The 15,272-nt window shown below is 36.7% G+C and overlaps 1 protein-coding gene across 2 annotated transcripts in view; it reads left to right on the forward strand.

Annotated features, from left to right (window-relative positions):
• Positions 1-15,272, forward strand: part of PPHLN1 (periphilin 1) — a 70,777-nt gene that overhangs the window by 2,285 nt on the left and 53,220 nt on the right. Inside the window, exons 2-5 of one of the 2 annotated variants that reach the window (XM_061361181.1) lie at positions 2,959-3,006; positions 4,269-4,360; positions 7,783-7,962; positions 8,908-8,969. In XM_061361181.1, the coding sequence (XP_061217165.1) occupies position 3,006; positions 4,269-4,360; positions 7,783-7,962; positions 8,908-8,969 (335 nt within the window). In that variant the 5' untranslated portion in view covers positions 2,959-3,005. The remainder of the gene's footprint in view (positions 1-2,958; positions 3,007-4,268; positions 4,361-7,782; positions 7,963-8,907; positions 8,970-15,272) is intronic. The other variant, XM_061361182.1, reaches the window with a different exon arrangement.

Below are 15,272 nucleotides of genomic sequence, written 5' to 3' on the forward strand. Positions count from 1 at the left end.
CTTTGCTCACACGTGGCAAGATGTGAACATCTGGATTAGAAAGCTGAATGTTTTTGAAACAAAAATGTGGATCTGCAGAAGGCTGATAGCACACACTGGAAAATTGTGAATCCTGGAGAAGTAGCTATTTCTAGCCAGGATGAAAACTGATGTCTTGAGTGAGTGTAAACAGGCAAGAATTGTGAACAAATATTGAAGAGTACTGTAGGGCTTTTGCAAATGTGTCAGATTTTTCTTTAGCATATATTATTTAGGAAACAAAAATAAAAAACGATTGATAGATAGAGAAGATCCAGTTGTGCAAAAAAATCTGAAGTTTGAGTGACCCATGTAATCTCCTTGATGGAGAAACCAGTTTTGTATTACATCGGTTACAGAGCACAGAACAGGATATATTGCTGAGATAATCAGAGCAAAGCCATTCTTGGCAGCTGGCCACAGCAGAGTAGTTTGTGCTATGTTAATAGATTGGCTTCTGCATACACTGGGGTGTCTTTATTTGAGGAAAATAAAGACCTTGCTTTAGGGAAAACCATCTGATCAAAAATAGGAAGAGGTTGTTTAAATTAATGTAGCAAGTGATTATATGTCACTATATTAAAGAAATATCAACTATCTTTGCTGTTTATACTAATAGAAAATAGTCAATATGAGTGACGGTGGTGTTAGGTGTGAAACAAAAATGTAGCGTTTTTTAATCTTTATTGTAGAACAACTTTTTACTGTGGGAACAGATGGATGTGAATGCAGCATAGTAAACGTGAGCCTTGATCTCTTGAAACCTTGTTAGTGGAATCTTCTCATATTAATCCCAGGAGTTCAGGTTTTTTGTTGTTGTTATTAAGGCTGGGTTAGGTCACGTCATTTAAGAAATTGTTTGTTTGTTTGTTTTTTTCATTAGAAACAGATTAAATATGCTCAAGATCCTGGGAAATTAATTTTCATCTGTTTTTTTTCTTTTTGGTATTTTCAAATGCATCCTTACTTTATGTCATTGATCCCTGTCTGTTTAGTTTCCTCCTACTTTTTTTCCTTACCAGCATTTTGAGCAATGTACTCTGGTTAATCTTCATTTCGCTTCTCTCAGTGCAAAGTATTCTCACTTGGATTTTTTTTTTTTCCACCTCTATGCTTACTACTTATCTATGCAATTGTGATTCTTTTTCCTCAGTCTGTTGACTTTTCCTGATAGTGTATCTCTACTTTGTGTCCAGCTTATGCTTTTGTTTTGTCAAAATACTGGTGATAATTCGTGCTAGTTTCAGTGAGGTGAGTCAACAGTGATAAAACTGGGAGTATTTGCAATGCTTTTTTCCAGCCTTGCTGCCTGATAACATAACAGAGAGTGTACGTGAATGTCAGTGCCTGGTGCCTGCTGCTGGTGGTGTGCGTTGGGATGCTGGGAGGTGGCTTGCCTGACAGAGCAGCAGGATGTGGAAGCTTGCATTCACTTCAGCAGCACTTACCTGAAGCATGTTGCCTTTTGACTGTTGTGTTCAATTAACTATTTCAAGTAGCTGCTGCAGTCAGCAGGCCATGGACACTACTGTATATATCAAAAATGACAAAAAAAACCTCCACTTGAAAACCTTATCTAAATTCAGCTTTCGATACTTGCTGTTGGTCTAAGAACTGAGTGAGGCTGGCCCTCAGGTACCAGTGTCTGGGGGCATATGAGAGACAGGTGGGCTCCAGGGGAGGCTGGTGCTCTCCAGCCCTGAGCTGGAATGGACAGAAGGAATGGTCCACCTTGGGGCAAGGCTTGGGCATGAGGGACCAGTGGCAAAGGTTTTGAGAAGGAGCACATGATGCTGTTGCCAGCATAATGATTTGTCTTGCTTCAGCTAATTCTGTCCCCTGCCCCTGGTACATGTAACACACAGGAGTTTCCAGGTGCTGTTCTAGGTACAAAGAAAAGAGGACTGTGGGGACAGTGGGAGCGGATAGAGTGATATGGGTGATATCACCCCATGTCCCACATCGCTTCTGGTGATAAGAGAAGGAGGGCATAAAGTTGGCCTAAGAACAGTTAATGCACGTGTGGCCCTTGATGTGAATTTTTAAGGCTTCACAAAAGCTAAACAAAAAAAAGTTGAGTTTACTGTGAAAGTGGCAGGAAGGTGCTTCTGATGGATATGCCTGACCAACAAATACAGCAATATGACCAGTGGTTTCAGAATTACTGGAGAGGGCAGGGACAGCAGACCCTCTAGCTCTTATCCTACCAAAACCAGGATCAACCAAACTCAACTGGTTTAGTCAGTTTTTGATTTATAGACCTGAGGCTACATCATACTAGTGTGGTGTCTTGGTTATGGAACATACTTAGGTCAAGACTGTTATAAAATGGAACAATGTTTTAAGAGGGTTCTCTGGCTCATTTGTACCTCTGGTAGGGTCAAAATCTCTGATCATGAAGGCTTAGAACAGTTGAGAAAAGAGCTACTTCATCAGGCTTTACTGTTACCAAAGGAAAAGCTTCTCTTAAGACTTTTCATTAGCCTCTCATCACATGCAGCTGAGTCTTATTTTTTTTGTCCTTAATGATATTCAAAGATAGCTAAATTAATATCAAGTGAATATATTAAGTATTTTTCTGAGTGTTTTTAAGAAAGCAGTTATAGTAGTTTCTGAAAGCTTTTGCTAACAAATGGAAGGAAAACTGAGACTTGAGGTAGTGACTAAAAGATGATAAAAGGGAGAGAAAACTGGAATTTATTAGGAAAGTATTGTATCTATAACAGTTTATCATGGCGAGATTTTTGGCATTGTGAGTTCAGCTGAGTAGTTCATATTCTTTGTTAGTTGAGTGTAGCGAGTTACTGTGTACTAATTCAGACAGATCGTGGGGGGCAGTTGAAAGATTTCGATTTCAAATGCCTGGTTTACTTACAAGAAAAAATGCAGTTATGAATATATATGCATATTTTGCTAACTCCCGTTTCTTATTGTTTGTAGGTAATTGAATGGATATTCAGAAGTAGAGTTGCTAAAACTGAGAGAAAAGTAAGTATGTGAGGGTTTTGGTTTGGTTTGATTTTTGGGTTTTTTTGCCCCCTAACAAAAATATGTATCTGAGGCAGTGCAACTTCTGTTGACAGTGAATAAACCCTTGTGTCATGTTGATTCTTCACATCTGTAATAATATTTTTATATAACCTCATAAGTCAATATTCAGTGGGGGTTTTTCTGTGAAAGTAGATAATGTTATTTCTCTTTCTGAATGTGCACTGCTGTTTCTTTTTCTTACTGATCATTTTTAATGTCTAGAACTACCTTTGTGAAGGGAAACTTCAAAAAATATAGTTCTAGCAATTTCTTTCCTATTTTCAGTGATGTATGGTATATAATTTGTCACCTTTTTAATAATCAGAAAGATTTCAGGTTTCCCAGGGAGGTTGTGAATGCTCCATCCCTGGTGGTGTTCAAGACCAGGTTGGACAAAACCTTGGGTGACATGGTCTAGTGTTAGGTAGGGGGTTGGAACCACGGCAGGGGGGTTGGAACTAGATGATCTTAAGGTCCTTTCCAAGCCTAACTATTCTATGATTCAAGTTTGTGTTGTCTAACAGAGCATGAATAGAATCTCTTATGGCAATGGTTCTTTTCCACCTGTATTTAGTTACTTATCTAAGTAACCTTTTTCTGGAAAGAGGAATTTTTGTGTTCTGCTGGCTCGCAATTTAAAACAGGAAAAATCTCCATGTGAAGGATGCATTTCATTTATGTATTTAAAACATGGAGCTCTGTACTAACTGGATGGTGTGTTGTCTTTTAACCTCTGTCCAGATGGTTGAGAATGATGAAATAATTTGAAGTTATTATATTATATAAAAATGTAGATATTCTTCAATCTAATAAATAGGAGTTGAACTCTTTCTAAAAAGAAGTCCTCTATTTTTAGCAGAGCAATATCAAAATTGCTATAAGGTATGTGTGTATGAATTTATATGTACACCTGGTATTTGCAATGTGCATATATTTCAATAGAGCTGTTTATAGTACCTAAGTCCTGTAATTATCCTGATTATACCACACTAATTTCCAGTTTTTTGGTTGTTCTTGAACGTACTGTGAGTTCATTAGTTTCTGTAAATAGATAGACTCACTTTTAAAAGTGTTAATTAGAAAAATAAGTTTATGTACAGGGCTTGTGAATAATACATTATACTGGGAGAAGTCCAGGAACCTTTATTTCTATGCTTACTATCCTCTCTTCTGCTCATTATGAGTCTGGTTTTGGCTAGTTGGATTTTTATTGTCTTTAGTGTCATATCGAAGAGATGAAATGTGGTCTGAAGGGCGATATGACTATGAAAGAGTTCCAAGAGAACGTCCACCTCCAAGGATGCATCCTAATGTAAGTCTGTAGCATTTTTCTTCAGCATTATACTATATCTTTATGCCATGGCTTGTACCATAAGGGCTTGATTTATGTATGTATTTAAGTTCCTAGTATACCCCAAGATCCGTCCTTTTTTCATTCATTTAAGCCAACAATCTAGCAAATGCATTTACACAGAGGTAATAGGTTGCCTACAAAATTAAACTTGTCTGTTTGGTTTTGGGGATTATTTTTTTTTCCAAATCTGTTGAAAATGTTTTAGAATATATGTATTGATTTTTTTGTATGTGTAATTATTTCTGTTATTAAACACAGGATTTTTAATAACTTCTGGAGGACCAAAGGCCATATGATGTTGTATTTTTCCCTAGACTTTTTGTTTATGTTAATACATCTTTGAAGTGCTGTGAGATGGTAGAATGCCTACGTTCAGTATTGTTGTCACTGATGCAGTTTTTATTATGATGCTTAAAGTATAAAAGAAAATGTTTATAATAAATGTTACAAATATACCCTTGCTAAAGAAACTGTGTTTTAGAGCATCGTAAGGGAAGTGCTTATCAAGAACAGAGTTGATGGAAATGTACTTTATAGGCATGGAGACTTTTACTGTATGTTATGCTTGTGAAGGCAACTACAGAAGCTGTGCTTGCTGTGCTATAGAATAACTTTAGAATGCTTTTAGAAAATCCCAGGGTTTAGTGTGCCAGGGTTGAATGATGTATTTTTTTGAGCTATTACACCTTAAATAGATCATTAAGAATACTTTTTGGCATTTCCGTTTGCATGCTGTGCAATGTACATTTGGCAAAGTAAAATTTCAGATACCTCTGCCTGTTTTCTGGCTTTTCTTTTAAATTTGAATGTTGGAATAATAGCACAGCTGATTTAGCATACTTTCTGGGTTCCCTCTACCATGCATTCAGCTTGCTGTTTTGGAAGCATGCCAGTGTTGGTAACTTGGTAACTAATTATGTAGTGTTCTCTATTGAGTAGTGTATTAGTGTTTAGCTGCTCCGTGATGTATTTAACTCTCTTTAGAGGCAGCAACAACATTTCTGCATTTTCAGCAAACTGGAAATCAGATAAGTTTGCATAGGGGATTTAGCTGCTTTTCCAAAATATTTCTCATTGGCAATAGGACATAAAGAAAGGCAGAATATATTTTTACAGATTTTTTTTTTTAACCAATGTTTGACTTGACTAACACATTGATAATTTGATTTAACCACTGCAACAGTGACATTCCTAAGTTCTTGCAGTCTTTCAAGCTGTCCAGAGAATAATGATGGCATATATGTTATGAAAATTCACAATTTAAAAGATGTTATAAGCTCATTTTGATGGGAGAATTGACTCTCTAGTTCAGTGCTAACTTTATAGTACATGCGTTTGGAACTGGGGATGGAGGGACTATTTGAATACACTCATTTATCACAATCAATGCCATCCATCTGCACCAGAACTATACCCTCAGTAGATGGGCAAACAAGGATGTGGTGTCACTCTGCTTTATTGAAAGGTGGACATGAAATTCCTTCTCATACAGCTCTGCTGATTCAAAATATTTGGCAGGCAATTTCTGTCCTTGTAAGCCTGTACCATTTTATCTGTGTCCATGTATAGATCTCTGACTTAATTTTGACTAGACAAGTAAAGTGGAATTAATTTATTCAGTGTGTGAATGCGCTCAGCATTTGCTGATAGGTTAATATGTTGGACCTGGGGCATTACAATGGTACAGAATGGTATCTCTTACTTGAGAGAGCAAGAGAGTTGTCCTAATCTAATCTGGGTGCTAATTATATATCGAGTACAGATTATACTTGAAACACATGCTTTCAGATCCTGCTAAATAGCATGAAATTGCAAGCACTTAGCACAAGTGGGTACACCTTGAGGTTTCATGTAAGTAGCCTTCTGTATGTCAGTATAGTTATGTGATGGGGACTTCTGGGTAACGTTTAAGCGTGGAGCATCTTAATTTTAGCTTCAGAGAACGTCTTTTTTGTAAGACACCAAACTAAGAAAAAATATTCACATGGAGGATGCTCAGTGAGGCAAGGGTAGATGAAGCAGTGTGGCTGCATATGAATGTGTCTGTAATCTCTACTTTGCATCAGAACGTCTGTAGACTGGCTTTGGATTGCCCTCTAGTGAATTTGTTGGGATGGTCTCTGAACTCAGAGCTAGCTAATTTTTGCATGATGCTATTTAGTAGTTTGTGAATTTCATGTATTTTTCTACAAAAACCTTTGGTGCATTAGAGTTTGAATTTCACTGTTAAAAAAAGAAAAAACAGTTTAAGTATCTTTCCCCCATCCAAATTGCACATGTTAATTCATGTATCTGCATTTATAGCTTGAGTTTTTAAGGCCCATAGAAAAATTATCTTGCTAGAGGAAAAAGACGTTAAACATAAGGTCTTACATTCATGGTTTTGTTTACGTTTTATTTGCAGTTGGCTTGTATAATATTTGGTTCTAGAAAATTGAATTTGTTTCTTTTGCAGCTGTGCAATTTGTGTTTAATTAAATTTACAGAAGCGAAGTTCAGGTTAGGTATAAGGAAGAAGTACTTTAAGGGTGGTGAGGCACTGGAAGAGGTTGCCCAAAGAAGTGGTAAATACTCCATCCCCGGCAGTGTTCAAGGCCAGGTTGGAGAGAGCCTTGCACAACATGGTCTAGTGTGAGGCATCCCTGTCCATGGCAGAGGAGTTGGAACTAGATGATCGTTCCAACACTAAGCATTGTATGATTTCTGTAATTGGTAAATGGTGTATGACATCTTATTTGAAGGAAATGCAATAAATTAATTTAGCATTCTAGCAAAAAGCTATACAAGACTTGCATTAAAAGAAAAACTGAGTGTTAAAACATTGTCACTTGAACCAGATTGCCTACTGCATTGCATTGAGAAAGTGCTTATCTGCTCAGATTAGCACGTAGATGTGAAGCAAGGACTGTCTTCTCTATAATCTCCATAGCATGGAGGATGTTACTGACATTAAGAAAATTGTTAGTACTTTTAACGGGTGTTTTGTTTGGCAGGCATTACAGTTGTACTTTCTGTTGAATTCCTAAGTTAATGTAAAAGGCTCTGAGGAACATATGTAGCTAATGATTAGACAAATAAATTAGCTGATGCTACTGCTTTAAATTTTGAAAAGAGACTTAAACCATGTTAAAAATTTTCCCTCTGTAATGAAACTTCTAATGCTTTGGGATTACATCTGAATGCTCTCCAATTAGATCTAATAAATTATTCCACCACCAGACTGGCATGATTTTTAACGTTGCTTGCTCCCCTGTGCTATTTCAGCTTCAAGATTATTAGAGTGCCATATTTGGAAATAATATTTTGGTTTTACTTTTGCATATTTACTACAGATTTCCAGCCGTTAAAAGCAGTATGATTTTGTTTGGTTTGTGATTTAGGATAATTACCATAGAGTAGTAAACGTTGGGCCCAAGAAACCACCACTGCTTGAAAGACCTGGAGAAGGGAATTACAGTCGGTATAATGATTACGGTCACGCTGAGTACAGAGACTATGAAGAGGATCGCAGTTTTGGCCATGACCGAAGAAGTGGCCCTCCACATCGAGGTGTACGTAAGGTGATTCTTCTTGCATGTTTATGATATTTGTCTTCTTGTTAATGCTTGAATATTGAACAGTTAAAATACTGTTTCAGACAGAGCATTGATGTTACTGCTGTTCCCATAAACTGTAATAGAATTAATAGGAAAAACATCCGGGTTTTGATACTTGGTGCTTTTTTGCAGTTACCATGCTTTAAAATTCTTGTGATTGTATGGTAATACCTGTTTGTTGCTTCTTGTGATTCCTAGCTGCTTTATTGACTTAAAAAAGAGCCCTTGTGTCACTCTATGGGAAGCTCAGAGCCTGAACTGGAAAAACAAAAGCGTCCAGAAGTCCTCTCAGTAATGCAGTGCAAAGTTACCTGGACGAATAAAAGAATGACTGGAAAGTCTTTCTATTTAACAAGTCCTAGCACATGCAGCTTGCTGAATATTGTGTACCTGTCCTTCTAATTCACACAGTTGTTCACTTGTAATAATTCTGGCATGATGCTGAACGCATTTTTTTATCCCCATTAGCTACAGTTAAGTACAAAATTTATGATCCCTTTGACAGGTCATTTCTGTTGCTTTGTCCAATCCAGCTCTTTGAAATTCTGTAATTTCAAACTGTTAGTGATAATTTATATTTCAGTAAGGAAATTTTTATTTAAAAATATGTTTATGTTTCTACGTATTCCTATGTCTATATATTTATTATATTCCTACGTATGCAGTTGGAAATTTTTGTAGTTTTTGTTTTGTACAGCATTGCAAAGTTGTTCTCTTCAAGTATCGATAAAGAAAGAAAATAGGAGGAATGGGGTAGAGAGGAATTTTATTGTGAATGACTAATACTTTCTTTTAGCTCATGAAATGCTTTGGTTTTGCAGTAAATAAGTACCATTTGGCAACCAGTTGTACCTGACATCTGATATTAAGATCCATGTCACACAGTTGTTTTGCATGTATATTTTCCAGGATGAATCAGGATACAGGTGGCCAAGAGATGATCATCCTGAATACAGGCACCCTGAATACAGGTATTTTACAAGACTTTACAGTACTGTTGTGCATAGAGCGGGACTATTTAGGTAATTTTTCTTTGTTATCAAAACAGCTTGTAGAGCAGAAGAGTAAAATGGCAGGGATGTGGGAAAGGTCATCTGTTGAAGTAAAAGCTGATAGTGGAAAAGTGGTTTCTAGTTGTATTGTTTGAACTGCAGATTAAATAAATGGTATGACACAAAAGTCTGTATTTTAGTATTTGTTTAGTAAGGATAGGGTAGGAGGATAGGATAAGGAGGCATAATGATAGCAACTTTGGTTTGTTATTCTGGGTGTTTAAATAATGTGGTGCATCTCCCTGATCAGGCACACTTTTTACATGACTTCAGAGAATTTTTTGGTCTAATATTTGCTTCTGTGACTGCAGCACCTTTGGGCTCCAGTACAGTGGAAGGATACCTGCACCTTCTTAAATGGTGGTGGAGTGGATAATGGGATTGTGAAGTTTGTCATAGCTTTGTTCTGACCTCATTTTCTCAGCTGGACTGATGAGCAGATATTTCCATCCTACATTTTATTAATTCCTGTGAGCACTTCTTAGTCTGTACCTCATGTTTTCATCTATGAAATGTAAGGAATGGTATTAAACAGTAGGGCTCTAACGTAAGCATGCCTGCAATGATTATTTGATGTGATAGATGAAGTGCACAGAAGTGTTACGCTCAAAATTTATGGATAAGGATGAAACTTAAATATTCAAACAAGAGTTTGTTGTTAATATAACTAAAATATTAACAGCTTAATCTACAAGTGGCTGTACTTTTGTATGCTGTATCCTGTGTTTCCACTTCTCAAGGTGTCTGCTATTATACCAGGTCTGTGCGATGTGTCCCTGCCCATGGCAGGGGTGTTGGAACTTGATGATCTTAAGGTCCTTTCCAACCCTAACTATTTTATGATTCTGTGATTCTATTTCTATACGCTGCCTCATGGTGTTAGTCATAAATATCTCATTCTACATAGAATAACTCCTTGTTTATGTAAAACTGGTTGTACCATACAGAGATCAACAAAAGTAAACCAGGTTAGTTACAGACACCTTGTCAGTTAGAAAAATTACTGTTAAGCCTGCACCAAGTTAAAAAATAAAAGATTTCACGCAGGTCAGGAAAAGCTTGGACAGCAAACATAACTTATGCTTGCTTAGATCCTCAGTCTTGAGGCCTTGCAGACTCAATATGAAGCTGGTAGTAGCAATGACAATACAGCACTAAGCAATTGCAGCAGATCCCTATTCCTTTGGATGTGATGATTTAGACATAACAAGGTTATTACATAACCTCACCATAAAAAAAAATCCTTCATACACCATAAGGGTCTCTGTGCACTAGGCTTCTCTCAAAATTGCATTCTTGGGGCTGGAAACACTAGTAAAGGTTTTTGAAAAGTAGTGTCAAAATTCTTTCATCTTTCCTTCCAGTTCAGAAGAATCAGAATTAGTTAAAACTATGGGGGGGGGGGGAGATGGCGAAGACAGTTAATGCCAGGCCGTTTCTTTTACACAGAACAAGAGTGGCACCCAGTGGTCAGAAAGATTGCCTTAAATGCATTCTGATTTTTTCCATTTAAAATGTGAGGATAAAATGTCAGCTTGTTTTCCTGAAGGCTTTAAAAATGTATTGTGTGACCAGTGATAGTCCTGTCTGAGTCTTTATATTTCAGAATATGTAAATATTCTGAAACTGCAATAACCGCAGTAACACTGTGAAAGAACCTGTAAAGGTACTTGGTTCAGTTAAGAGTATGGGAATGTATTTGCAATTGAATGAAGACCTCCTGATTTCTTATACAAATATTCGTTAGTAGGTCAGAAGTCTGATTGTACCGAAGAGTACAGGAATAGTGAATAGCCTTGGATGTAAAATCCAGCAATCAAACTGCTAAGCACTTGTAGCATTACATGCTTTGTAATAAGCTTAATTATGATTTTGTGCATATTGCTCACTGTTGAGCTGTGTAAGGGATCTCAACAGAGGAAACTGAAGTATAGTACTTGGTACATGTTGTCTCTGGTGGTGAAAATACTGATTACTTTCTATTTCAAAGACATTTGCAGTATAAAACATGAGATTAAAAATGATTACATGTACAAATGCTTTCTCTTTGGATATGATGAAAGTTATTTGGGTTAATTTTTTTGGAGTATATATAAAATTATTTTTTTTAAGTGGTAAAAGGAGATATAAGATTATTTTAACCAGAAGAACATTTTAAAAAATTGCATGGAACATGGCTACAACATAGTGCAAAGTTAGATTTGTGAAGCTAAAGACACTCAGGAGATTTGTAAAGTTAATTGAGTTTTCATAGCCAGTACCATGACTATAAATTCTAAAAAGAATAGCTCTTTTATTGACATAAATAATCAGTTTTCTTGAGTATTTTCAAAAACCCATTCAGCAGCTAAATGTGCTGTAAGAAGTTGTTCTCAATATGATGTTCAGCAGCTCCTCTTTAGCATTAATCCTTCACACTCTCCTGCTTCGATTTTTGGCAACTTAACTGTCAAAAAGTAGTTTCTCATATCTTACTCTTTCCATTTTTGTTTCCCCTGTCATTCTTTGGAGTGCTGAATAAGCATCACTTGAGATTCTCCCAGAGCTGCTTATCTGAAATATCAAAACCCCTTAAATGATACAGAATTGGGGATGTGTGAACGTTTCCTATGTTGAATAAAGCAGCTGTTAGGGATTTTTAAACATTGTGCATTTTTGTTAGTTTGGTCTTGTTTTATGTTGCTGTTGTTTCTTTTGTGGATTTTTTTTTTTTAAGCTGCTAGTCTTTTCCTTAAAAATACTTACTTAGCAGTTCTGTAGCTGTGGCTTGAGTTGCGATGTGTCCACTGACCAGCAGCAGTTCTCTGAGAGTGACAGGAGGATTATTGAAGATCTACCACTTAGCTTAGTTGTCTTTTTTTTCTTGCCTTCTTTCGGCTAAACAAATGCTGTTTAACATCTTAAAGCCAGGTTGGAGAGGGCCTTGAACAGCCTGCTCTAGTGGGAGGTATCCCTGCACATGGCAGGGGAATTGGAACTAGGTGATCTTAAGGTCCTTTCCAACCCAAACTGTTCTGTGATTCTTAGGGAGCTGTGCTCTAGTTTCCAAGCTGCTATTCTTTGCCAGTAGTCTGTCACTGAGCCGAGTATTACTGACCCTTCTGCTCTTTTCTGGACCATTCAGTTCTTGTGAATTGTTAGCCCTATTTGATGCTATGCTCAGGGAACAGCTCTCATCGTGACCATGACTTCTGGATGGTAATATACTTTATTTGTAAAAAAAGGAAATAATTCAGAGGATGTGCTGGGCATAGATCTCAAAATGAGTTGCCAGCCCTTTTTCTCTCATTCTGATGTAAGGGATTCTGATGTTAATTGTGTAGCCTGTGTAACAGTTAATAGCGTGGCTTGAAGTGCTTCTTGCTTTGAGCGTATTTGGCATACATAAGGAATTGTACATCAAAGCAGAACCTCGTAGTTTAGAGAACAGAGGATTTCCTGCACACATTATGACAGTTTTGATGCTTTGGTTACTGATGCCATGAGAATTGTGAAACTTGGAAATTATGAGAGGAGTAGAGATCAAATAACACATTCTTTGTACGTTTATCTTTTACTAATGCTGATCACTTCCAGGGATGTGTTACTCTTTGTCTTTAGTGATATATCAAGCTTACTTATTCAAAGCACTCAAATTATGTTATGCATATCAGATTTTTTGAAGAGTTGTGAAGACCTAGGCTGTTATATGTTGAAGAGCTCCAATGTTGTGGTACTTCTCTATGGGCCTCATAGCAGTGGATTTTTCATACAAGTTCATTTTCATAAAGTAGGATGAACTTCTCAGTGTGAAATGCTTTAGAAGATTGTTAGCTGCTGTTCACTTTGGTCATGCCAAATTTTAATCCTTTTGCGTGCACAGAGCATTACTTCATTCTATTTTTTTTTTCAGCCAGACTGAGTTCGTAAGATGTGAAATATGTGAAACTTGGCAACTTGAGATGAGCAAGACTCATCTTCAAAGAGAAGTTACAAAATAACACACTTGTAAATCCCAGCTATACAGACATTAAATTTGATCCTTACATTTATCCGAGGTCCAGATTGCTGTAAAATAAAGCTTGCCGTGTTTGTAGACCAAGTTCTCTGCATCAGTAGTAATGTTTGTTCATATAGCATAGACTCCTAAGAAGTGGCTCATGTAGGACGTTTCTTATTTCTTCTCTCAAGTTGTTGTTAAAAATGAGTTTTTTAATGAAGGAAACTTACTGCTACTATGTGTGGTGTTTTTATTGGTGGTGGTTGGTTTTTTCCCCATGCCCTTTGTGAAATTAAGAAGTAGTCTTAGCCAAGTCTTTAATACCGCATTTGTGTATATAAACAGATCTGCTCGTCTGTGGAGTGCACAGGAAATATTTTGTAAGAAGTAGAAATAAAAAGTAATTTTGATTCTAGAAATAAAAATGGAAATTTAGTTTTAAGCAATTGGTGATCTGTGAACAACTAAGGTTGGTCAGTAAGTTATATTTTGTTTTGGAAATCTTTTAAAGCACATTTTATATGGCATTCTGAACATAATCTCGCAGTTACATCTTTAGGGTCATAAAGCTAAATATACCCCAGTTTTTGTAGATGCATAAACTTTCACAGTGAGATTGTGTTTACCAAAGGCCATGGAGAAAACTGGTAGCAAGGTGAGGGATTAAAGCCCAGCATTTGTGGCTTTCTGATCCCTGCTTGAAGTACCCTTCCATTTGGTGATTAACCCTTGCAGGTGCAATATGTGATGACAGGATGTTTCTAGATGAGTGGTCTGAAGATTGTAAATTTAGAAGAAAATTGCTATTTGGAGAGAATGGTTATTTTGAACCAAAACCATTGATGAAAGAGTCTCCAGATAGTCAGTGACCCTTAACTTCTTCTTTCAGTAAAGCAGGATTTAATATTGAGTGTTCAGATGTGTCATAGGCCAAGGCAGTTATCTTTACACTGCAGTCACCTTTGAATTACAGGGGGTAGCTTGTTTCTTGGGTTTTTTTCCTCCCTGTATGCATTCTTTAATGAATGAAACAGTGAACCTGTTTAAATATTTTATGCTCATATAAGGCAGCATATTATATTGTGGGAGGTCTTCAGGCTTTGGATTTAAACGCTCTTACAATGTAAACTGGTCTTTGTCTTGCTTACAGAAGAGAAACATAGCCAAAGGGATTTATGAGATGGTGCTAAAAATGTACACAAGTCTGCTGTTCTGTTGCAATATTTCACAGGTCTTAAGGGACACCATACAAGAACCTCATTCTTTATTAAAAAACCTATGTGGAGGGAAATAAATATGGCAGTGACCCAAAGTAAATGGTCTTGCTTTTGACAGAGATTGATAAGCAGAGTTCTAATCATATTCATTAGCGCATGCCTTTTCCTTTTAATAAATAAATAAAATCACTGGGAGAACATTGAACCTCTCAGGTATTCACACGAACTGCTAAAGTAACTTGTTTATTCATATACGAAATTACTGATTCCTTATAGTAGGTCATTGTGGTAGATTCATTATACCTGTCTACAACTCCAGGCAAGGACTTGTCTACTGAAATCTTTAGTTCAGAAGACCCATTGTATTAGTCTGCTAGGTAAATTAGTTTACCTTGGCTTATGATAATTTGGGGGGGGGTAAAGGGAAGACTTAAAACTTTTTGGAACAAGATAATAGGTAATAGATAACTTAAAAGTTGAGTATAGCTTACACTAGTATTTAATGACTTCTTAATACGCTTCATGTCTTATGCAGCGGTCTTACTGGTTCAGTAGTTGTGACTTTTTTTTGAGAGCTGTTTTTCTGCTCCCCACCTCTAGCTTTTTTGTGCTTGGGACACCCAATTTGCTTGTAAACTGAGATTTATGGTTTATAATTTGAGTTTTGTTACTTGGACAAAATTGCATATGTCTAATAGTATTATGAATGCTTTGGGTTCCTTTAGACCATGGCTTTTTATTTTCAATGGAGTCTTAAGAGCTCAAATCTCATGCAGATACCACTTAGCATTTTAAAACTACCTTGTGCTGAAGACTGTATAGTTACAAACAGGTCAGAAGTGTCCAGTGTTGCAGGTCAGTGCAGTTGACAGTAAAAAGGTTTCAATTCAGGTAAATCTGAGTTTGTTGCCATGATGAATCTCTTTCCTCTGTTTAACTTAGAACCCAGAGGCTTAAAATGTGTGAGCACTGGCGGTTTTCTTACCAAGAATATTATGTCAGACTGAATTTCTGCTGTTACTAATG

This window comes from Neopsephotus bourkii, unplaced genomic scaffold (genome assembly GCF_033783945.1).
Source record: "Neopsephotus bourkii isolate Nb327-2 ecotype Australia unplaced genomic scaffold, CSIRO-AGI_Nbou_v1 NB_1053, whole genome shotgun sequence".
Classification (NCBI taxonomy): Eukaryota; Metazoa; Chordata; class Aves; order Psittaciformes; family Psittacidae; genus Neopsephotus; species Neopsephotus bourkii.